This window comes from Cheilinus undulatus, linkage group 3 (genome assembly GCF_018320785.1).
Source record: "Cheilinus undulatus linkage group 3, ASM1832078v1, whole genome shotgun sequence".
In the NCBI taxonomy this organism is placed as follows: domain Eukaryota; kingdom Metazoa; phylum Chordata; class Actinopteri; order Labriformes; family Labridae; genus Cheilinus; species Cheilinus undulatus.
In genome coordinates, this window is record NC_054867.1 from 18,103,944 (window position 1) to 18,128,846 (window position 24,903).

At 39.0% G+C, this 24,903-nt stretch overlaps 1 protein-coding gene across 2 annotated transcripts; it reads right to left on the reverse strand.

Annotated features, from left to right (window-relative positions):
• Positions 1-9: 9 nt before the first annotated feature.
• Positions 10-23,533, reverse strand: sfmbt1 (Scm like with four mbt domains 1). 2 transcript variants are annotated; one of them, XM_041782423.1, is made up of 21 exons: positions 23,399-23,533; positions 16,901-16,957; positions 16,714-16,808; positions 16,004-16,247; positions 12,887-12,975; positions 11,942-12,194; positions 10,717-10,814; positions 10,432-10,527; positions 9,975-10,140; positions 9,735-9,817; positions 9,102-9,228; positions 7,028-7,141; positions 6,792-6,834; positions 6,608-6,675; positions 6,363-6,502; positions 4,725-4,834; positions 4,171-4,346; positions 3,394-3,572; positions 2,621-2,845; positions 2,116-2,244; positions 10-1,957 (listed from the first exon to the last, which is right to left on the reverse strand). In XM_041782423.1, the coding sequence occupies exons 2-21, from the start codon at positions 16,923-16,925 to the stop codon at positions 1,817-1,819; spliced, it is 2,601 nt and encodes an 866-aa protein (XP_041638357.1). In that variant the 5' UTR covers positions 16,926-16,957; positions 23,399-23,533; the 3' UTR covers positions 10-1,816. The 2 variants fall into 2 exon arrangements, with proteins under 2 accessions (XP_041638357.1, XP_041638348.1); XM_041782414.1 differs by having other exon boundaries at positions 10,432-10,533.
• Between the last annotated feature and the right edge of the window lie 1,370 nt (positions 23,534-24,903).

A 24,903-nucleotide genomic window follows, 5' to 3' on the forward strand; every position in this document is an offset into this window, starting at 1 on the left:
AAGACATCGAATTGTTCAAAGTTTTAATTTGAATTCTTTGTTTCAATAGCTGTTATGACCAACAAATATGAAATAAAAAAGCTTTTCCATTGCTTTGAGTACAGCAGGAATCACAAGCATATGAGCTTACAAACAAACATGGAGGTTTTACTCACAAAATAAAGCACAACACAGAAAATCACACTTAAGTTACAGGAACTGGTAAACAAAAGGAGAAAAGACTGCTTTACAGGGAAAAAAACATTCAGAGAAAATTTTGTTTTAAACTGTGATTTATTATTATGATAAATGTTAAAAATAACTATCAAATGATAAGAAATGTCCCAAGTAATCTACTGCAGCTGAATTTGCTCAAACTATACATATGACAAATATTATGGAATAGTTTAGGTCTATTTTGTGCAAATATACTGTATATTTAAGATTTACACATTGCTTATGCTGAAAGTTAATTGCTCAATATTTTTTCTGATCACCCTGTTGCACTTGAAGACACTGGATTATATACACTATATACAAACATGCACAGTCATTTGCATAAAACCATAAAGTACATGGTTTTCTTGTGCTTTCCTACAGAATAATCATAAACTGTAAACAGCTCTTACATGTGGTAGAAGCTTGGACAAGATAGAAACTTGATCTTTTCAGAAAATGGCCCCCTAAGTATTTTGTTCATGAAACTGTACCTTAATTCAGCAGGATAATTTTTGGAAATGGTAGGACTACAGTGTACACATCAAGCGTTCAAATTAAAATTTCTTTGCATGCAACAACTCTCTATGACTCCTAGAATATCTTAACAGTTTATCAAGTTTAATATAACTCCAGGGTTAAAAGAAACTGCATAAACTCAATTGAAATGGTCATTTAAAATGCATGTTACAAATAACAGTTTTCACTTTTCGTTTTGGTGTTGTTTAAGAACAGAATTGACTGTCTTTTATCTAAGAAATCTATAAGATGATTACTCCTCATCTGTTAAGTCCTGCACATGTATCTTTGAGCTTGTACAGTGAATTCAATACTGTAAAATAATGTTTTTAAGTGCTTCACTTAAGGTTAGTTCTTATACACTGTGTGTATCCTCGTCCGCACTACAACTGGGGAAATGTTTTTGGGTGAAAAAAAAACAAATTTTTATGCAAGACTGTTTCAGTTTCGACTGTAGAAGATAAAGCAAATGTTTGCAAGCTATCAAATTTTATACGTCTCAATATGATGATAAAATCTGTTTAGATGTATTAATTATTAAAGACAGCAGTGCAGGCTGAAAATGATAAAGACGGAATATTATGATGAAGTTTAGAACTGATGCTTAGTTACTTTCCCCATAAAGAAACAGGATAATAATTATCCTATTAGAAAAATGAGATTTATCCAAAACACCCAGTGGCCATAAATAATTAAAAATACCCTTTTTTTTCTTTTACACCCATGTCAGAAACCAAAATGTTTCAACTGAAAGCAAGGCCGTGATGGAAGCTTTTGTTCCTTAATTCTGTTCTTTAAAACGTGCTGGAGTTAATGTAGCGCACTATGTACGTTGCATTAAATCAGGAATTGTTTTGCCTGTCAGTCCACTCTTGTACCTTTTTGAAGGCCACCAGAACTGTTTGTTCCGGTGTAGGTCTTCTGTTTTCTTTGTTAACTTTCAAATTGAGAAATAGTCTTTTCTTCCCCAACATGATGTGGTGTATGCACGATTCTTAAGGAGCTCCAGTGTTGGAAAAGACAATCGGGGAAAATGCATTGTTTTTCACAGGATTGATAAACAGTGCAGGATGTGGTCTAGTTCGTGTTACTTCCTCATCAGCTACGTGGCAAACTGTTGATAAAATGCCAGCTTAACTCTCTCAATGTGGTGGCAGAGCTTGATGGCTGGTCCCAGCTTCAGGTCCATGCACTCCTGCACTGTAGGGAGGTTCAGCAGTAGCAGAGCCTGTCCGTCAATCTCCTATAAAATATAAATTAATGTGAGACAAAGACTCTATGATTCAGTATGAACAGATATTTTCTATTTGTGACTGTGGATAAAATACAAGTGTCATGCCCTTATTACATGATGGTGAGCCCTCATCCTGAGTGGTTATCAAGCATCTGAGTATTTCTTACTTGATCCAAGAAAATCCGTGCAAGAGGCGCACAGTCGGTGGTCCTGATGAAGCGAACCACATCAGTAACGCTCCACTCCAGGGGGCTGGTGTCCAAACACAACTTCTGAGGGGGCTCAGTCTTTGAGGTCTACAAACACACAGACAGGGAGGGTCAGACAGAGTCTATGTCAGAACTCAGAGCTGAGGAAGGAAGGCTTACAACTCATTCAAACATGCTGAATTGATGCTGAGCAAGAGAGGTATAAGAAATAAACAATTTCACAAAAGAAACACTGGTTAGTTAAATAATTTTGTTCCCTATTAAGCTGTTTACAGGTAACAGTGAACATGTTTAAAATCTTACTGAGCCGGATTGGACAGAGAGACAGCAGGCTAAGATTATGAAAATATTAACTAATTGTAAAACCTAGCCATAAAATTCCCAGAGTTTGAGGGTTTATTTTTTGTTATTATTTTTTTGAAACAGATCTTATAATGGATACCAACTGTGAAAATTTTCTTACCTTTGGTGACGGAGGTCTGTTCTCATCATCAGAAAATGAGGGTGAGCGAGGTTTGCGACGTCGACGAGTGGGCCTGGGTGTTGCTGGAGGGGAGGGGGATGGAGTTGTGGGCTGAGACTTCCCGAACGATTGCTCAGAATCATCCTGGAGATCGTCCTGCAGCTCAGAGCCAGAGTCCTCGCTAAGCGAGTCATCTTCATCCAGATCTTCTTCCTCTCCACTGCCCTGTGAGCCACAACAACAACCTCTGTCAGCAAACATTCAGTAGAGACTGATAGAATAGTTGAATGTATTTCCATAAACTCGGTTAAAGAACAAAGACCACGTCTTTACCTAATCCCATTTCCCCAGCCCATCGTATATAAGCATGCCTCATTCATCCATATGCCTCTGACTCCCAGGTATCGCACTCACAGCAGCGGACACCAGTTCCTTTCGCTGCACCATTGCAAGCTCAAACCAGAACATCATCCATTTTAGACCATAACCAATGCCACCAACTCAAGTCCCGAATCTTCAGCTTTCCTTGGATTGGACCAGCTCAAGATAGGCCGACATCATCTCTGAACCCATCGGCTGGGTTCCTTGTAAATCCCCTCATCCCTCCATTCCTTGACTCTTGCCTTCATCCCCTCATCCCTCCATCCCACAACCATTACCTTCATCCCTCGACACTTACCCTCATCCCTCCATTTCACTATCTCAATAATAATCTATTCAAACCCATTTCTAACTAGCGTGGTCCTTGTTAGAGAAAAAAGAGAATATGTTACCTGGGGAGATCCTGCTGGTGTGTTGTCCACTGAAGCTGAAGATCGCCTCTTCTTATGCACAAAGAGCTGCTTCCTCCTCTTCCTCTTCCTCCCTCTTCTCTTCACTCCGCCTTCTAGGTTTGAGTGACCACCAGGTGGACGGCCAACACGTTTACTCTTCTTTTTTCCATAGTAATATGCTGGGGACAAGACAAAAGGCTAATTAAGTAATGTTGAACTCAACATGTCTGAAAAAACTTTATACCTGATTGAGATGGATGATATTCAGTAAATATAGATTTATACTACTGCACAGGAGGAAAGAATCAATAAATGGACTTGAACATCGAGTGTGAGGAGGATATGGGATGTCCTGAGTGATTTGAACACATAAGAGATGAAAGAGAACGTGTAATCAGTTAGCTGTTGCTATCAAATTGCATCAGTTTCTGTACCTCAAAGTGTAGAGCAGCAGCAAGTAAACATATCAACAAATCTGTGATTTTTGTTGTGAATACAGTTTTGCTTTCACACTTCTGTAGAAACCAATAAACTCTACTCTTTGCTTCTTGAAAACTATTCAATAAGAGAACACCAAGTATTCACTGACTGTTTCTATTCAGCTCAACACAAATAAAAACTACAGTCTCTGAAAAAAAAAGAGGACATGGATAAAAATTTTTGGTCAAAGAAAGCAAGTTTGAATATTGCTTAGATTTAAGGTCACATCTGACATCAAGTGTAAAAATTTCCAAGTTTTTACAAGATAAATTCATTCATTTGCTGCAAACCACTTACTGTATTTGGTCTTGGTGAGGACAGAGCAGTTCTCTGAACAGCGGTCCAGAACCATACGAGGTCCAAAAAGATTGGGGCAGCACTCCAGTTTGATGCAGGTTTTCCTGCAAAAATCTGCCACACGGTCTGCGGTGCGGACTATTTCCACTGTGGCACGGTAACTCTTTCCCTTGTACCTAACAAAGAATGTTAAAAACTTATAAAAATATCTGCACATTATTTGTAATTTAAAATGCAGTAGGAAGATTCTAAGAATAAAAAGTATCCAACTATACTAACTGACTATTCATCCTAATATGTTCATGTTTGATTTATCAAGGTCTACAGCAAGGTCTATCTAAATAGTATGCCAGAGGATGTCTGCCAAATCACTGCTTTAATGGAGTACCAGGATGATATTTGCTGAGTGATATTAACTTCCATTCACACCTTCAAGTACTTGTTTATTCCAATATGTGTCCTGAAATATGCCAGCTGTTAACACACTACTATTCCTGCAGGTTTCTAAAGAGCAGAACATTTTGAGCTGAGGATTTAATCACGTTTCCCCTCACTTGGCTTTGAGTGTCTCTCCATGGCCTTGCCAGCGGCTCTCCTGGTCCAGCTGCAGCTCCCTCAGCACACGGCTGGGTTTGTATGCCGAGTTTATCAGCAGAGTCAGTACCTGGATTAAAGATAAGCAGAAGAATTGCAACACATACAGGTTGGAGGGTTGGAGTCTTTGATTTTGAAAGGGTATGATGTCAATCCACCATCAAACCAAAATCATTCTGAAACAAGTTTTTCATCATATTTAGCATGTGTGTGTTGATGGCAGTCAATCAGACGCAATCTGTACTGTCATCCACTGCGTTTTTATGGTGAGCTCTGAACCCCATCATATAAGACAGAAGATAGTCCTGTTCAATAATAAATGATTTATAGTTGAACACTTTAAAGACAGAGTTAGCCTGCTAAAAGGCTGCTAGCAGCTCTGACAGTCATACCAGTGCTTTAATTAACTGAAACAAATGCAAACTCTATTATGCAAACATGCTCCCAGTGACAAAACAAGCCCACTGTTGTTTTGCAGGTATAATCTTTTGCATGCTCACCATCTCAGTTTTTCTCAGTCTTACTACTATGACTGGCAGCATGTCTGTGTACGTGTGTCTGTTTGCTTCTCTCAATTTTTATGCCACACTTTTGCTCCATTTGTCCTTAATACCTCTTAGACCTTTTAGGAGTAGTCTACGGGTTTGAAACTGGTCATGAAAAAATCATAAATATGTATATATTTTCTAAAAAAATCCCTAAATGTTATGCTTATTTGGGGAAAAATACCACTTTCCATGCAAATCCGCCTTATCGTATTAAACATCTAATGATGAGAACAGTAACAGGTCAGCATAAATAGAATAAAGATTAGCCTACTGTCTGCAAGAGCTGATGGAAGTGGATTGGTGACATCACCAGCCCACATGTTTGCCCTGCCCAAATTAAACATAGCCAGGAAAAGGTAAAAAAATGCCTAACGGTCAATCCAAAATTCAGTCGCATGTAGATCTCAGTGTTTTCACATGTTTACAGCAATCTTATTCCAACATATCTAGTGTGTTAGGATTTCAATTTACAGGGTCTTTAACATGGGTTGTCAGAATTCGTGCAGATGCAGTTGGGATTTGATAAACATGTCAGTGGTGCAGGCGGGAGTGGACGGCATGCAGTGGGGGAAGCAGGATTAAGAAAAGTCCCATGCAGGACTCTAGTGTTGGCTAATTAGCACCTAATACTAAGTACAACTCAGGCTGGGTGCCGGTTTAGCTCAGATGGTAAAGCAGGCACCCATAGATTACGGTCCTCAACACACAAGTAGCAGGATCAGATTCCAATCCATGCACTGTCTGGGCTATGTCTTCCCCCATGCTCTCCCCATATTCCATGTTCCTATTCAGCTGTCTTATCAGCTAAAGGAAAAAGCACTAACAAAAAAGTACAGCCCAGGCTGATGGGAATGGCATTTGACTATGAAACTAAAAACCTGAGTTGATGCTTTACTGCTAATTGACAGTTCACTTCATCTTCTAGTAAGTCTGACCATCTGTACCAACTTGTATGCCAATCCATTCCTTCTTGAGAGAACTAGCCACCCATATCGCTCTTGAAGAATTATAAAACTAAGTTCATATCTAAGAACAACGCTGGACTCTCACCTCTTTGAGAACAAGGACACAGTTTCCTGGGCCGATGAACTGAGGAAGCTCTGCAATGCGTCCCTTGTTAAGGTAAGGCCCAGAGAAGCAGCGATGATTGAAGTAGATTTTAGGACAGCAGTACTTTCCATTCCCCTGTCCTATACATGGAAAAAACAAATGAAGTCGCAACCACAGAGTACACAGGGACTCGAGACATATCACACCATGGAGTCCTTCATTTAGACTTGAGACATAACACTCACCTGTCTCTGACGGAGTGGCCATCTGCTGCTTGACAGCATCTGGTGACGATGACTTAGGTGGAGTTCGACTGTGAGTTGATGGTAAAAATAAAAAAATAAAATAAAATATATAAAAGTTACCCCAGTCAATTCATTTCAATCAATAAGCAAGTGAATTTGCCAGCACCCTCATTCGTATACTCACTGTTTTTCAGGTTGAACCACTGCAATCTTCCTCTCTTTTTCCACTGGATGAAAAAGCAAGAAAGCACAAATGTTTTCTTATGTCTGTCATTATTGTGAGCCCATTTCCATACAACAGACTGCTTTGGAGGTCAGAGTAATGACCCTGTATTATGTAAAAGCCTAAGTAGGATTTTATTTGAAAAGATGTGCAGAAGGCAAATAGAGTTCATAATAATGAAGCATCACCCTCATTACCTGAGGGTTTGATGGGGTAGAGGAGTGGATAACCATTCGTCTCACACCAGCTGACAGGGAAGATGTCCAGTGAGTCCATATGAACTATCAGCTCTGGCATCTGCTGCTTCAGTCCTATTCAAACATTCACATATGATGCTTTTAATAAACAGCAAAAAAGATAAAGATATTTTAGTCTACAATTATGCATGTAGTGAGGATAAGATCATCATTAACATAATTCCTTGCTCCTTTATATTTTGATGTGTTTAAGAAAGACAAACAGCAATAGAGCTATAACAGCATGCCTGTTTAAATCAGTTCCCGATGATAGACACAGATAATTTTTTATAAATATTGAATTATTTTATGTGAATAGACAAATTTGCATTTTATAATCATGCAAGAACAACACATCATAAATAGAAATAAAGTAAAAATGTCAATACACCCACATATAAACCTTGCAAACCATTTTTAATCAGCTTCTAAATATATAAGTGTTGCCAAGGAAACGCTTTCTTTTACACTTTTGAGTTCTTAGCTTGTGACCTTGCTACTTTTGAAAGGCGAAAGTAACAAAAATTAAACGATAAAAGGAGAGGTGATAAAAACTCATGTGAACTGAATTTTTTTTTTGGCTTTTCATGCATTTGTTGACAGAGGAGGACAGTGGACAGAATCAGAAACAGGGATGAGAGAGCTGGGGAGAGACATGCGAGAAAATGCCATAGGCCGGATGTGAACCCATGCCAACCGCATACATGGGGTGCGCCTTAACCACTATGCCACCCACTCCCCATGTGAATTGAAATATGAAGTGATGAAATTGCATTTGAATTGAAAAAATGAAGTAATAAATTATGCATTGGTTTGATTAATTTGAGGTTGATTTGATAAAACTGTTGCAATTTGATGAAAACTGGCAAATTGTATCATAGTGATTGTTTTTTTATATTCGTCATTCATTATCATTTAAGGGAAGAGGTCTCAAGAATAGAAGTCACAAAAAGGATGATAAAAACTAAGATGATGAAAATGCAGGTGATTTGAATAATAAAGCATCAAAAATGAATGCAAATAATATATTAAGTGATGAAAATGTTTGTGATGTGAAAATAATAGTGATAATCCAGTAATTGAATAATCACTTTTTATCATTCACAACTTATAGTTTTGTGAGTTGGACATTTATCATTTACAACATGTTATATCGAAGTGTATTTATGCTTGGTTATTATTTCATTACTCAGACATTTGTTGATTTTATATGTGGGAAATTTATGTTTGACACTATTAGTATTTACAGTTTTATAGACATTTATAGATAAGAAATGCCCACCTTGGATGAAGTTTTAATACCAATACTTCAATAGAATTTCAAAGTTTAAGCAACAAAAGCACTGATGCTTTTACAGTTAAAAAACCAGGAAAATACGCCTTCTGTCTGACAGGCTTGCTTGCCTACTCTGCCAGGCTGAGACTGGAGCTTCTCAGCTCTGAAAACAACAGAGCATATTTCCAATTTGACGGAAAATTTCATGACACTGTAAATACTAAAAATCAACATCAATTTCTTGCCTAAAAAAACCCAGCCGAAAAGTGAGTGATTAAATAGAACCCAAAAGTCTTTAAAAACTCTTCACTGCTGCTGTGAAGTTTCAGACATTCAAGTCAAGACTGGAGGGTTGGGTCAATCTTTCTTTTTTCAAGGCGGAAGTCACAAACATTTACAGTGACTATGGCTGCAGCCCGAACTCTAATTTAAAAAAAGATATTTGCGTCTAAATTTTTTTTTTTCCAGATGCCCTAATCCTCTTACGTAAATGTTTCACTGTTTTGTCTGAGATTTTCAACACTAATTTCTAAGTAAACTTGAAACTAAAGCAGATGCAATCACCAAAGCAGACATTTGATGAATGAACTGGTGTAAATATTATACCAGGGATCTCTCAAAGTCCTGTAAAAGTGGCAGAGCCCAAAAATCCACATTAAATCCACAGAGCTTCTACAGTGTGCTTTGTTATGTGACTGCATGAAAATTTTCCACGTTAGTTTGATCGCTTGAAACAAATTCTTCAACGCTTTATCTTACCTTCCAGGCTGACCCAAATGTGCTGCCCTTTGACCCTGGTGACAGTTGCCACGTGAATGTTCTCGGGTGACAGAGGGTTCACAGCCTCCAGTTTCATGGCTTCTTTGAAGCAGTGATCAGACTGCTCCTAGCAGGGAAAAGACAGAGAATCATGCAAGGGCTTTTTTCACAGCAAAGGATGTTTGTGTGATTTTTATCCATTTAAAGGGAGCCACCTGTTTATGCAGTAGGCACCCGGTGCTTCAGTGGCATTTGATTACACTATTGGTAAAATGGTTAAAAAAAAAAAAAAAAAAATCTATTTTCCCCCTTCGTGTTACGTCTCACAAGAGGATGTGATAAATAAGACTGAAAATGCAATCTTTCTAGAAATATCTGGTTATCTAAAGGGCTCACTTGTTAGCTCATTTTGGGAAGAGTGGTCCAAAATCCTAATCCTAAACAGCGACAAATTGCATCTTTATGACAAATAGAGAGCACAAAACGTTCAGAAATCTCACATGAGCTAGGCTTTATTGATGAATCACATGTGGGTCCAAGCAGCAGTTGGGCATGAGTTGCTGGACATGAGGAAGCTCTGCTTTCAGATGAGAGTGAAATTAGTGAAAAACGGGGTAAAGAAGGTGGACTTACAGCTGGGAAGCAATGTTGAGGAGCCGCCTCTGCCTCACACTGTTTCAGGTAATCTGCCCAGTCAAAGTCTGAACCCTGGTATCCTGTATGGATAAATAAAGCATGACAAGAAAGAGAAGAGCAGAAGAAGATAAAGGACAGAACTTAGGCCAAAGAGAGATAGAAAAGAAAGCTACAGTGATCCAATCACTAATATCTGATTAAGTAAGTCTTAATAAAAGGACAAGACAATGAGCAGACCTTGTGGGGGGCTGAGAGGAAGTCCATTTTTGAGGCTCCACTGAGCAGGGAAAATCCCTGGACTGTCTTTGTGGCACAGAAACGACGTTCCAGCACTCTCACTCTCGGACTCCTTAATACCACAGAGGTCATCCATGGTCACCAAGAAGTACTGCTCATTGAACACCTGAAATAGAGAGGAGGTTCATTTTTTACACTTCAAGATGTCCCTAAATGCCAGTCATACAATGTTTACCATCTGGTTCAGTCAAAATAAAGACAGTGTTGGCGAAAGGTGAAGAACTGAAATATACGATATCACAAAATGAAATTTAGTTTAGTAGGCTAGAGTTTCAGCAAGGATTTACAAAGTGAAGACGGGGTGGCTAACAAGGAAAGAAAACATAAGGAATAGGGAGAAAACAGGGAATAACATTGCAGCACAGCAGAAGACAGATTTGATATGAAAGTCTGTTACCTTGGTGACAGTGGCAGGCCTGATGGAAACAGGAGCAGCAGGGTTAACAGCCTCCAGTTTCATACCTTCCTTGAAACAATGAGCAGTGATGGCAGGCTGATCCTTAGACAATGCACACACACAAACAAAGCCACACTCAAAAACAGAGTCAACTTCAGATGCTTGTCTTTTATAAATATTTCAGTACTCAGTTTGGTCAATCCCTCACTCTTTTGATTAAAGCTTTATAACCAAAGCTTCACTGCTGGGGTTGTTGAGAAAAAATAAGAGCATGGTTGGTGGTACCTTATTGAACTCTGCAGATAGAGCTTCATCCTGAGGCAGGTCCTTGATCCTCTGTTTCACCTCCTCCCATTCTTCCTCTGACCGCAGCGCCATCAGACCTGAATCGAACAAATACACAAAATCAGCTGTTGCAGAGCTGTTACTCACTTCCTAATAACTGGGGTATGATTCAATTATTATGGAGACATGTGAATAAGATACATACATTTGAACGAGCACTCTGTACTTTACTGTACTTCCTGCTTGACATTTACATGTAATCACGCAATGCTGTAATCATGAGCATGAGTAATGGATTTTACTGATTCTGTTTCATGTTATGTGCTGTCCTGTATAAATGTTGATGGCTTTGTTGTTTTCATGCCCTTGGTGCAAAGCAAATTCCCCAAGGGGCAATAAAGCATTCTTTTCTTTCCTCTCCTTCTCCCTCTCTGTTTTTCGTTATGTCCCTTCTTCCTTCATCTCTTCCTTTTTTTCTTTTGTTCCTCTTTTTTTTTGCAAACACAAGACATTTACTTCACAGGTTCCAGTAAACCTAATAGGAATGATACTGTGCAGAATACATACTTTAAGTCAGGTCTTTCGTTTTCCTCCTTTTAACACCTTAAAAGTGTATCTTACATATTTTTTAGGAAAGACAATACCTTCAAACACTATATAGATTCATCATCAGTTTCTGCATCTCAAGTGTTCAGTACAACCTACTTTTAACTTGCAAAAGTAATGTTTCAAGTTAAACTCCTAAACATTAACACACACACAGCCGCATGATAAATATGTGTAGCTGTAGTGGAACCAGAAGGTAGATCAGCTGTGTCAGGAGAAAGATGCAGCCCCCAGTGTGTCTTGTGTCTCACATATTAACGACTTGGATTCACTTAAACAGCATTAGTGCAGCATTCCTCTGAAAACAATGATCTATCTCATCCTGCATGGAAAATCAATTTCAAGGTCTAGTGAGATACTATCACAGTTTCAGTATTTATTCATTTCATTTTAATGCATCAAAAAAGTTTATTTTTTAAGTAGTGTGACAAAAATGACACAATAAACATAGGGTTATGGGACTTTTCAGTGATCCTCTACAGATGACGACCCTGTGAATTCTGCAAGCATCATTCCATCTGGTGCTTTAACGCTTGCCTGCTTTGTAAGTTTGTCTTAAGATCTAGAAATTGGTTTCTCCTTTTGTTTCTAAAAATACAATTTGACCTTTGCCACTGACCTGAGGGAGGCCTGAGGGTGCAGCCATGTTCTTCAGCCCAGCCTGGTGGGTGGAGGCGTGGGTGGAGGTAAAAAAGCCAAAGGGTTGCTGGTTTGTCCGGGAGGCCCTCTGTGCCTACAAGACGCAGCTTCAACCTTCCTCCAACGTTCTCCTCCACTTCAGCAGCCCAGGCCAGCTCTGGGTCCACATCGTCCTGCAGCTCCACGTAGCAGCCAGCAGTCAGGAGCTCCACCGGGTCTCTACCACGCTGCGGCTACAGGAGTGGGCAGGGGTCGAGAAGTGGTAAATTAGAAGCAAATAGCACACACACTACAAACACAAATGGACACACGCCTAGGCAAGGCAAGGAATTTGTAAAGGGAGAGAAGGCACTGCATGACTAAGTGGCAGAACCGAAGCACAGTCACAGAAAGCTAACTAATGGCTCTGAAGAATTTCACAGGCCAATTTGCTTTCAGCAGCAGAGCCTGTGCTGTACACAAAAGATCAGAGTCTTGTTTTTGCAGACTTGGGATTTCACGCTTGATGAACAAACAGGAATAGAAGTAAAATCATATTTGGTTCACTTCACATTCATTACGAAATATGTTTAAAGTGTCATGTTTATGGTCTGCTTTTCTGACATGTTAAAATGGGCACAAAACTGTCACTAAGTCTTTGCTTAAACAAAACATGACAGTTGAACAGCGTTTGCATGTGTACAAAGCCAGCACACTTACTGATCACCTGAGGGTCTAAACTGTCAATTTGCCATTTTTTAGTTGTAATCTTCAAAGTTGCCACACCACTATCTTTAAGCTCTGGCAGTTTACCAGATAAAGAGTCTTTTACTTGTTTATAAATTAGTTCATGTAGAGGAGATTGTTCTTGGCGCAGTAAGAGACCTGCCCCACCCTGGGCGTGAGGGTTTTCTGACAGGACAGCTGCTCTGTTTCTCTGCCTTACCAATTCCAGCAGGTTGGCAGGCGCGCTGCACTCCTCTGCCAGGGCCTTCTCCAGAACAGCCTCCCAGTCCTGATGCTTCTCACGCACACCTGAGGCCGACCACACATAAAAACACGCAGTCTTTCTTTAAAAACCAGAAACACAGGTGGACTCAGGACTGTCTCTATGAAAGTACTGCACAATTAGCCCCAATCTTATCTTTAGTGCAATATAAGCTTGAGTAACAGACACATCACAAAAGTCTGAATTTATTGCAATCAGTAAGAAAAAACATTTAATGTAAACAAGCAGTGCTGTTTGTCTTTATTTTACATGCTTTCACACAATTTCCATGCTTTTACATGAAGCTTAAGTGAGCTCTCAGCTATTCTCAGAAAGACTGTTGAAAATTTAGCAGGAACAAAATCCCTGATTTATTTTGAAATCAAAGGAAAGAGGATGTAACAGCCATAGCTGAAGGCTATGAAATAGACTTGAAAATTAAGGTATGATTGTAATATTTAAATGTAAATCACCTATATATCTAAGCCTACAGAAACCCACTGTATGTATTTTAAATGATCTCCTGTCCTTTTCATGTCCCAAAATACACCACAGGAAGTAAAAAATAATGCACTGTCACTTTAAAAGTACTGCTCAGTCCTTACACCCTGATTTCTTCTAAATCCAGTCATATGACAAATAATTAAGGTAACAACTGGAAATAAGCAGGGATTGACTTTATATGACTTTTATATTGTGAAGAGATGTCAGCTATGTTATCTCATGTCTCAAACAACATGTTCTTCTGTTTGAATGGGCACACTGCATAATACATTTGCTCTGGTATCCGTCAGAATCCATCATTTTTTGTCATTTAGTTAAATGATTAGGGATTGAGTGCAAATAAAATCCTAGAAATTCAGAAATAAATGCAAGAAAGTTACAAGGCTGCTTCACAATTTTGCACTGCTCACTGTGGAGCTGCTGCCTATTTTTCAAACAAAGCTTTTACTTTCAGCAAAAAACACTGTGGCAGCTGCATATTACAAAAACAGAAATATCCATCAATCCTTGCTGAATGAAAATGAAAATTTTCTGTTGCGTTCATAATCAAATACTCTGACAATATTTGACTACAAAGACATGTGCACCCTCCTCTCTGCAGGGCCTGTCCAGAACTCACAGAAAACTAAAGTAAAAGCTTAAATCTCTCAAAAGGTAAGCAACCCTAACACCTGTAATTGACTTCCTGCTTGGATACAGATCTGCTTTTATACATAGATCAAAATTATTTCTAAAATGACCCCCCCCCCAAAAAAAGGACTATAAATTGAAAGGAAATAAGGGTGCAGTAAAATATTAAATGTTTGATAACGGGAGGTGCAGATGACTTGCCCACTGAGCTCTCTGTAAGTTTGTGAACAGAAATTAGGACATTAAGGAGCAGTGGTAGACTTCTGCCCGTTTCAGTCTGGAAGCATGTTTTGCTTTGTGCTGGACGCATTTCCCCAGTGTCACAGCCATGTCTTTCTTCATAAGATTTACCCAAATAAATCTTCCTACAAGTGACTTGATTCAGTGTATAACAAAACCACGCCAGGAGAATTTCAAGGTAAAGCCATTCTGTACAAATAAAGTGAGTTTTGCAAAAAAAAAAAAAAAAAACCTAAAACAGGCTTTTACTTTGAAAAGCACAATCCAGAAGTGTGCTGGTAGTTTTTATCTTACCTCTAACATATTGTGTTGGTGTATACAAAGAAAGTTTTACAAATAGTAGAAGTTTAGAGAACAACTTTACTTAATAGGTGCATTTTAGCTTGCAGTTTCATTGTTTTCCTGTCTGTTCTGGCCAATAACTGCATGCAGAAAAAAAGGCAAGCCCTCTTTTCTCTAGATTCTCTGCACATAAGTCATGTGTATCAGATGCTCGAGATGCACAGTCATCCAGGCAGTCTGAAAGCCCTGACTTGTTAACATGCAGACAAACTGAAAATCAGGACATGTTGTGTCTGAAACCGGCATTATTTTACAGTGCTTATAAAAAGTATTCACCCTCTTGGGTGTTTTACCCTTTTTTTATTTTATAAGTCAATCCTGGTCAATTTAATTTGGCTTTCTTTGACAAAAAATATAACAAAACTCATTAAGCAATGCAAAGCAATGTTGATTTTTATAAAAAATATGTAAGATAAACTAAGTGACTGCATAAATATTCACCCCCTTTAAAATGACTGGCTTAATTTAATAGAGGTCCAGCCATTTGGTGCTAGTAGCCTCATAATCAGTGAAAGGGGATCACCTGAGTGCAGTGAATGTGCCTCAAGTGACTGTAGTATAAATTCCCCTGTGTCTGGGAGGTCCAGTCACTGGTTAATCAATATTTCTGGCTACCATTACACCATGAAGACAAAAGAACACTTCAAGCAGCTCAAACTGTTATGGAAAAGTCAGAGGAAGGATGCAAAAAAAATTCCAAGGCACTGAGCATCTCCCTGAAGTTCAGAAAATCCATCATCAAGAAATAGAAGGATGATGAACATGTGTAAATCTGCTTACACAAGACATTAATGCAGTCACTTATCTTAAATTACATACCTTAATTTAACTGGCATTACTTTGAAGAATTATGTTTTCCTTATGATATTAAAGAGTTTTTCTTTCTTGTCAAAAACACCAAATGGTATTGACTTTGGTTGATTTATTAAATCAGTAAAAGGGTAAAACATCCAAGGGGGTGAATACTTTTATAGGCACTGTACATCATTGTGGAGGGTGCAGAGAGATGCTGCAGTGGCTTAATCTAAGTGTGATTAAAGGGACAATAAATCATGTGATTAATCACAAATGAAAAGAAACAGGGCTCTAATTGTTTAACTTAATCAATCGTGATAAATGCAATTAATGTTGACAGCCCTATAAAAAACTAAGTGAAAGAGGATTTAATTTAAAAAGATGACTGATATTTTTCAGTACTTCAACTTCTCATGATTGAACTCAATCACCTGCACGCAATTCTTTTACACACTCACTTAGTTCCTCGATTAGAAACTTGGAAACTTTTTTTGGAGTATCAAGAGACTGATTACAGTTTTCACTTCACTCCTAAAATGAATTTTATAAAAAGCGATGTCTCACCCTCAGGGGCCCTCATGGTCTTCCCATGCTGGCGGCTCCAGCCCAGTGGGTGGAGATCTGCCGTCATGATGTCACACCAGAAATCGGCACGCCGGTCGTCCTGGTAACCCTCGTAGCGTAGCAGCAGCAGCTGGCCACATGTGGTGATGATACTGGCCACCCAGTAAGGACTGTCGGCCTCTGTGCGTACACACACCTCCAGCTTCATGCCTGGAGTAAGCCCAGTCTGCAAGCCCTGGTCCACCTGAGACAAGCACAGAAGAAGAGATAATTTTATTAACAGTTTAATCACTGTTTGAAATGTTTTCTGTAGGTGGCAACAGAAAATCATGCACAGAAATGAACAAAAAAGAAAGGAAAAGATAACTTTTATTCTGTTATATTCTGTTAAAGCATCATGTGTAAAACTGTCATGTATAGAAGCTTTATTGCCACGGTTTGACACTGACTTCTGTGTTTTTTCTGTTGATTTCTTTATGACTGGATGCTTTCAGAGCTTTCCTCAGGACCCGAGTAACACGTGACTCTGGGCTTTACTAGCCGACACATTCCACAACTTTGAGCCATTCTTTAAATCTAAATACTGCTTGAACAGACTAGTAGTTGAAACTCAGAGAGGTCTGTGCATAGATGTTTAGCTGATGATAACGAATAGCTGGTACAAGCTAATCCAGTGTTGTTTGTTAGCTGTGAAGGCTGTCTACACCCACGTGTTTGAAAGCGTGATGGGGCACAGACATGGATCCAGTCTCCTCCAGGTAGTCATCCCAACTGAAGTCGGAGACATCCTGAGCGGAGTCTCCATCTGGAAAGAAAACAACACATTTGTCATTTTCACCAAGCTGCTTTGCTATCACCTCATTCGTTTCACACAGCTGTTCAAAATGCGATTCTTACCAGACTCTGGTGACTCCTGTTTCATGCTGGTGCCCCCTCAAGGCCAAGACAGGAGCTCTGAGGAGGAACAGAAGAGAAGGATTATTATCCAGCCAGAGTAAATGAATAAGCAATGGTCCAGAACTCTAAAGACAGAGGGAAGAAAACCTTGCCATGCTATGCTAAGCTTCATCAAATCTCTATCAGTGGATCTTAGTGATCTCTGAGCTCCCTCCTGTTTGAAGCAACTGTAAGATTAATGAGACAGGTGATACGGCTGGTTTGTAAGCGCCCACTCAGCAGTTCACAAGCCAAACTGGATCAGCAAAAAGTAAAACAGAGCTGGAAACAGCGATCAAGACTAACTCTGGCTTGCTACTTTTAGTACAGTGCAGCAGCATGACACATGGCCTTTATCAGGGAACAATGTGTCAGCCAACGGCTAAAGATAATACTAGTATTATCAGTCAGCTTTCAGACACATGAATATAACAGCAACAAAGGTTTAGGCTAAAGGCACACTAAATTAAACAGCTAACAAACCCTGCATTTAGAACAACATCAAACTAGATTGTATTTTTTGAGGCACTTGAATCAAGGACTCTCCAAGCTTCATAATAAGATTTTCAAGCACAAAGTCCTTGATGTTAGGAAATCAATAATCAGTTCAAAAACAACAACAACTTGAGAGTAACATTACAGGTTAGATGCTGCATATCTCTACCTCAAACTCATGTTTTCAAACTGTTGTCATCAGATTTCCCTGCTCCTTTATGAAGGTTTCAAAGACACCCTTGACATGTATGTGGACACACACATCAGGCTTTGACATATCAAACTGACCCACAGCATTGTGCAAAAGCAGATGAAATAAGTTAACGCAACAAGAAAGATGGCATGAATGAGAAAGAAGGGAGCGCAGGGCGTGACGGCGGCAGAGAGCACAGAGTGTGAGATGCTGAGGAGAGCAGCTCAGTCACGTCAGCTCCATTCAGTCGGCCTGTCAGGCCCGTCTTTGTCAAGTCTGACGTCTCTATTAAAACCGGGGCCAGCACCCGCAACAACCCCCTCCCGTCGACCCAACTGCCACCGCAACCCCCGTGCTGCTCCGGGATCAGCGCCACCTTTCACCCGCGACCCTGCCCCAGACTCCTTCTGTCTTTCTCCCCCTCCATGGAAAACACACACCAGAGGGCCTCATTGTCCCCGAGGGTCACACTCCTGACATAAGAGTGGGAAAAAAAAGAGCAGCGGAGACAGGAGGAGGAAAACAGAGCCAAAGTTAGGAGGCCATATCTAAACACCTGATGATGAGCTGGTTTTTGGATTCATAGTGGGGCTTATTGACTTGGTTTTGACACATCTGGACCTGAAAACTCCTAAGAACGGTCTTTAACAAACATTTTTATAGCTTTTCAAAGCGACTGAAAGAAGATTAAACTAAATCAGTTATTCTCAAAAGGTTAGAGCAGTGTTACTCAACCCTGCTCAACCCAAGAGTCAAAGTATTGAAAAATACCTTTGTAAGAGCCACAATGTAAATGGTGAGAAGTGGCAAAAATGGGTTAAAGTGGCACTAAAAATATATTAAGGTGGCAAAAATGTCTAAAAACTGGGTAAAAGTAGGCGAAAATTATGCATAAAATTGCAAAATCTGGGTGAAAAGTAGCAATAATGGGTGAAAACTGACAAAAATTAGTTACAGGTGGAAAAAATGGTCAAAAAGTGGCAAAAACACAAGTGAAAAGTGACTAACATGGGCAAAAAGCAGAAAAAGGTGGTAAAAATGGGCAAAAAGCAGCAAAGAATGGCAAAAAAGGGGGAAAGTGGCATTTAATGGCATTAGGCAGCTTAAATGAACAAAAATGAACAAAAAATGGCAATTGTACTGACTTTTTTTTACCAACACACAAAATGACAACACACTTGATCCATTATAAATATGATACACTAAAATGCACATGCGTATGATACACTCTAAAATGCACATTTTTTCATGCAGTATTTATTTCTTATTAAATCAGGGAGAAAAGTGTCAAAATGGGTGAGAAGTGACAAAAAATGAGTAAAGGGTGGCAAAAATGGCCAAAAAGGGGCAAAAAAGTGTCAAAAAAAGAGTGAAAGTGACTAAAACGGGCAAAAAGCAGAAAAAAGGTGGGAAGAAATTGGCAAAAAGCAGCAAAAAGTGGCAAAAAATTTTAATTCAATTTTATTAAATTTAAATTTAATGGCAAAAGGTAGCTTAAATTCACAAAAATGGCAAGAAAGTGGAAAAAGGGAGAAAAAAATCAAATCAGGATAAAAAAGGTAAAAACCTGGTGAAAAAGGACAAATATGGAATAAAAGTGGCAAAAAAGAAGTGGCAAAAAGAAGTGGCAAAAGTGGGCTTAAAGCAGTAAAAATCGATTCAAAGTGGCACAAAATTGAAAACAGGGCAAACAACTGCAATTCATGGCAATGGAAATATACAGACAAAAAAATAAGGTTAACAGTTAAAGCCAACTGTACAAGTGTGGGAAACAAACTAATTAATGTGACAACGGATAATTTCTAAGGTCAAAGTTTCCCTTTTTCAAGGTTTTCTGGGAGGTATTTCAAATATAGACATTAAAGAGCCACAAATCATCACAAAAGATTCACATGTGGTTCAAGAGCCACACGTTGAGTATCACTGGGTTAGAGCATCTGTTTCCCACTTACTAATACATATCGATACAACACTTACAAGAACTGTTTTAAGAAAACTGATGAAGAAAATGTTGAGTTTCTGCCACCTCTGTCTAGCTTTGGCTTTCTGCAGCACTTCACTTTGTATAACAGCATGACGCAGTCTTGTTTGAGCAGACAGGAAGAAACTGCAACTTCCCCTGTTTCATACACAGTAAGCGGTCTGTATGGACCACAGCTAGCGGCAGTCTGCTGGAGTCTCTCTGTACCACACCAGACTCCGAGAGAACCTGAAAGAGAAAGCACTGACTGTGCACACACCCACATAAACACACTTGCAGATACCTAAAGGTCCAAACTACATCCTCTTTACAAGCACTTATTGAATCACATTCTCATCAGCACTTACAAGGAGATCAAGTATTTTTGAACAAGACATGCTGGACCTCTGAGATCCCTGGGTAGGAAATGCAATCTGACTAAATCACACAGCTTAAGAAGGAAGTAAAGTAAAAGTCACCTTTCAATAAACAAAACTGGTAGAAAAATTATTTCTCCAAACATGCTTTTAATAGCATCTATAGATCATAGTAAGTACTGGAAAGAGACGAAATCTTCTAGTTTATATATCCATACCTTGGTATAAACTTAACCTCCAAACACATACATCTGCTCCACTTGACTGTTTATGCTATATGATCAACCTTTAATCCATCAGCTTCAAAGGTTAATTTTAACCAATGTAGAAAACCCTGCCTACTCACTTCCTTGTTGTGCTTTTGGGCCACATGGTTTTGGTTTCACAGTGTCCAACTGTATCATAAAAATCTCAATGAATCCTGACTCTACCCAGATACAACCAAGAAGTTGAAAGTTAATTTTGGTGCTCCATTCATTTAAAAATATACTTAAAAGTGCAGCTACAGTACCTTTTTTGAGTAATTTTTTCTACCTTACTTTACATAATCTGCTGTTGTTGCTTTTGAAGTTTTCAAAGCAACTTTTGCTTCAGACCAGTGGTTCTCAACTTGTAAGTCAGGGTCCAAAAGAGGGTCACAAAGCTCTTTCCAGTGTGTCAAGAAAAAAAATGTGTAAAAAATCTACAGAATCTCTAGGTGGATATACAGTACACTCAGTCATGTATCTTTCAGGGTTTTCTATGATAATGAGTACATTTCAGTATTTGTCTCAGGGTCTCTCCTTATTTATCTCCTATTCTTTGGATAACACAGCTTATGTTCCCAGGATAATGAGGAAAGTCTTCAAGGAAATAACAAATTCCCAGGCTGTCTCTGGAAAACAGAGTAAAACAAGATGATTGCATGCACATCCTTCTGTAATGATGTGCATTTTTCCTGTTTGTTTTTTCACTGTCTCTTTGTTCAATATGAGCTTTCCCCCATTGAGTTTTTTTCATTGAATTAATATGAATTATTGAATATTTTCAAAAACTAGAGTAGCAGTATCTCTCAATGAGGTGATAGTGTGTCCTGATGCCCGACCAGCTGAGAACCACAGCTTTAGGCAGCAGAGGTTTCAGTGAAAACTACTGACAGTGACACCTGTAGATGATCAGTTTTTAAAAAAATACAAAGATTATGTGAAACAAAGGCTACGATCATCATCAAACACAAGGTCCATACATCTTTTCCAGTCAAATTGATGTATCCAAGCACTTTCAAGGTGTATTCTAAAGATTTTCCGGTACCTTGCAACTGATAAAGATTCTGTTTTTTTTTTTTTTTTTTTTAATTAAACTAGAGCTGAAGAAGTTTGAATAAAAACATTGAGTTGTAATTATGTGAACTCATGTTTCTAATTCAAAATGAATTGTTGTATTGAATGGAGTGATAATTTTTACATCATTCTCATTTTCATTAAGAAAAAAATACAAAAATTAGGAAAATATGATTTTTTTCTAAACTTTGTTTTTCTTTAAGACACTTGAATGATTGCATAAAGTGTGAAGCATAACATCTCTCCTGCAAAAACAGTTTTAAACTAACTAACTACAAGAAATAGTGCACCTTCTGCAATTTGAAAATTGCAGCCAGCCATATTGTGATTTAATCTTAATTTGGATTAATTGCCCAGCCCTAATCTCGACTGTACTCTTTGCTATAGCTATTATTTAAAAAGACTGTGCCTTAGTTCATTTGGGATGCATAATGTTGCCTGATTAGATGCCATGAAGAGGCAAACAATATTCAATTTCAAACACCTTTTCAATCAATTTAAATTCAAGCATTTCAAGCACCTGTATAAACCCTGTTAACATTTAAATGTGATAGGTCAGCCCCATAAGTAGGCTACCACAAATGCATGTTGAAACAAAAATATTACAAACTGACATGGGAGAGCCCAACAACATTAGGCGTGTTTGTCCACAAAAACTTTAAGACTTTTTATCCCTGGAGGGCTTGGAAACTTATGACCAAAAAACAATCCAGGTCCAGGTCCATGGAAGATGGTTTGAAAAAATCTAAAAGGCCTGTAATCCATAGGGCTAGAAATATTCAAATACACCAGCACATAATGGCTTGCGCCTTCTTCACTTTTTTGGTGTACTTTTTATGTTTCCAGCCCCATCAATTAAAGGCCTTTTACATTTTTCAAACCATCTTGAGTACCTGGACATGGATTATCTTTGCCAATGTTTTTTGTTCATAAGGTTCCCAACAGCTTTACGAATCTGTCCCATCCATGAGCACCAGTGGTTACAGGGCTTTCCAGTTTGTACCGCTTTTCCACTATTTTTTCCTTCTGAAAGAGTTGAAATGACCCTACAAGGTCCAAAGGTGAAGTGGACATAGGTACACTCTATGCGTCTCTTGACTGTAGGAATGACTGTACAGTCCAGTCCAGATTCCTGTCATTTTTCTAAAGTAAATAGTGCAATGCCAACAATGTTTAAGGTGAATGCTCAATGAATGTTCATCCACGAGCTCTGTCAGCCTGGCATTTTATTGGCTTGTTGACCTACTGTGACTCCATATACAGGAAAAAAAACATTAACTCTCTGAAACACAGAGAGGACAGCATCTTTTAGTTGCATTGCTGTTCGTTGCAATCACATAGCGGCACGTCAGCCGGAGCAGAGCTGCCAAAGGATCAACCGAGTTGCACAATAGGAAGTTCAGAGCCAGAGGAAAAATAGGCAGCAATAAATCAACGTGCTGTATGACAACACGGGGAAAAACGTTAGGAGCGACATCTTGAAAACCTCAAATAAAGCGAATAACAGATATGAACTAGTGAGTTTATTCAGCTGTTTGGTGTAAGAAAGCTACTCTGAAACACGAAAGGACTGAGGTCGTGCAACCTTTATTATGTAATACTTTGACATTAGAATTAAGGGGAGTTCTCCTAGGGTAAATTTCTGGAATTTTCCATAGAAACCCTAAAGTGAAACTAGCTTAAGGTTGCACAGACTCATAGCAGCATTCAGAGACAGCGATGGGCCATTAACGCAACGGCTTTGCAGAGAGAGACTACAGCGCCGACGGTCTAACTTTCACACACAGGAGAACATGGCAAAATACCGACTGAGAAAATAATTAAAATGCTGTCTAATAAATAAACACGCGGTTGTAAATGTATAACGACCGTGTGGGACCCGTTGAACACATGGTAAAATCGCCTGTGTCCGAGTCAAGTTACTGAACGTCACGGCTTGAGCAATAAGAGCAGGCTGACGAGCAATAAGGGCGCTTACACTCGACCGAAGCCGACTCATCTTTTTGAGAGACGGGAAAAAAGACGAATGCGCAACCACAATACAAAACAGCGTTAGGAAATCGTAACAAACAACACAAAGTATGTGAATATTTAGTCGCAAAATACGCCTCTTACCGCTAAGTAGTTTTTCCAAGTCGGTTTTTAGATGCCGTTCCTCTCCGCCTGCTCCCTCGCAGCAATGGCAAGCTAACGTTAAAGAAAACCCGCAACCCCGGCTTAGCATTTCAAAATAAAACGTCCACATAACGCACAGTCACAACCGTTGTCCAAGCAACAAGCGGAGCATTTACGTTGAGGATTAAATCGCCAAACTTCCGGTTTTGCTCGCACAGCGTCTCGCTAGCTTGACGCCGTTCTCGTGCACGACCTCATTCCAATATGGCACAAACGGCCACTGCGCATGTTCTGCCGCCTATATGCCTCTGAGCCCGGCTACATCACACTGACTTCCATCTTCACACACACAATAAAATATCACACTGCCAGAATCAAGCCCAAAATCTGATACGTGTTTAAAAAAGAAACGAAAACAATCCAGTATTTACTCTGTTACAGCATTTTATGTTACAGACACGAGGGTTTAACTAAACAGTCGTTTAAAGATGTTATCCCCAACGGAATCAACACTTAGTTAAGGTTGAGCTGGAATTAATTGTACGTAAAATCGACCCACTTTCGATAAGTGGATTGTTTCTTGCTCCGAAAAAAAGCATTTCGTTCTCTAAGCAAGCAGAATTAAATTGTGTTATTGAAAATGACCCCAATATGCTTTGTTTTCTTCAATATATTATCTATTTGGTAAATATTATGAAGAATAATGCGCAATAAAACGGCGAGTAAGCGACTACTTTTAATAATAATAGTGCCTTTTGATGAATCCTGCCTTGTAGATACTTCTGCACAAAGATCTCAAGTCGTTTTTTTTTTTTTTTCTTCTTTTTTTGAGAAGAGGGCGGGAGAAACTGCTGGAAATACGCCTTGGCACAATGAATAAAATGATCAAAGTCCATATATGTGATCTAAAAAAAAAAGCTTTCCATATTTATTCGCCGTACATCTCGTTTCCCAGGCGTTTCTATGAACATTCAAGCCACAACTGTCGCCTGAAACAGGTTTTACTGCTCTCTTAATAGGCTTTCTGCCTATCATCCACAGAGCCGGAGTCCTTCGGTTGCCTATTGCAACAAAGAAAAAAAAAATGCGTTTTGCATGCGCCGAGGTGGAAACATTACAGTAAAGGTGCTCTTCAGAAAAGCGATCGGATCTTGCCTTAGCACTCGAAACAATTGGAGCGCCATGAATAAATCAAAAGGGGGGCAGACATCCACTCCCAAATTCATTCAGGCATTTGTTTAAGTGAATTGGTGCGAGCTTCAAATGGAAGATTACAATAGAAATTGGACATTTTGGGATTATTGAATAAGTTAAAACAAATATTCATCTGTGTATGTCGTTATTTATCCATTTGGATCATGCTTTCTTAGCTGTTAACCGCGTATTGATTTTGTTGTTTTTAAAGGGTCTCCAACTTTGATGTTGCATCGGTGTATTGTGCCGATTCTCATTAACTTGAAAAGATAAATTTCCCAACGCAGGTTTCTGTTTTATCACCGTATCTG

Excerpts from the sequence above, each read along its gene's own strand:
- sfmbt1 (XM_041782414.1), bottom strand. The coding sequence starts at position 16,925 with ATGAAACAGGAGTCACCAGAGTCTG. Across the intron at positions 10,815-11,941 it reads CACCCTCAGGCCTCCCTCAG|GTCTGATGGCGCTGCGGTCA; the intron begins GTCAGTGGCAAA and ends TGTTCGATTCAG. Across the intron at positions 1,958-2,115 it reads CACGGATTTTCTTGGATCAA|GAGATTGACGGACAGGCTCT; the intron begins GTAAGAAATACT and ends TATATTTTATAG.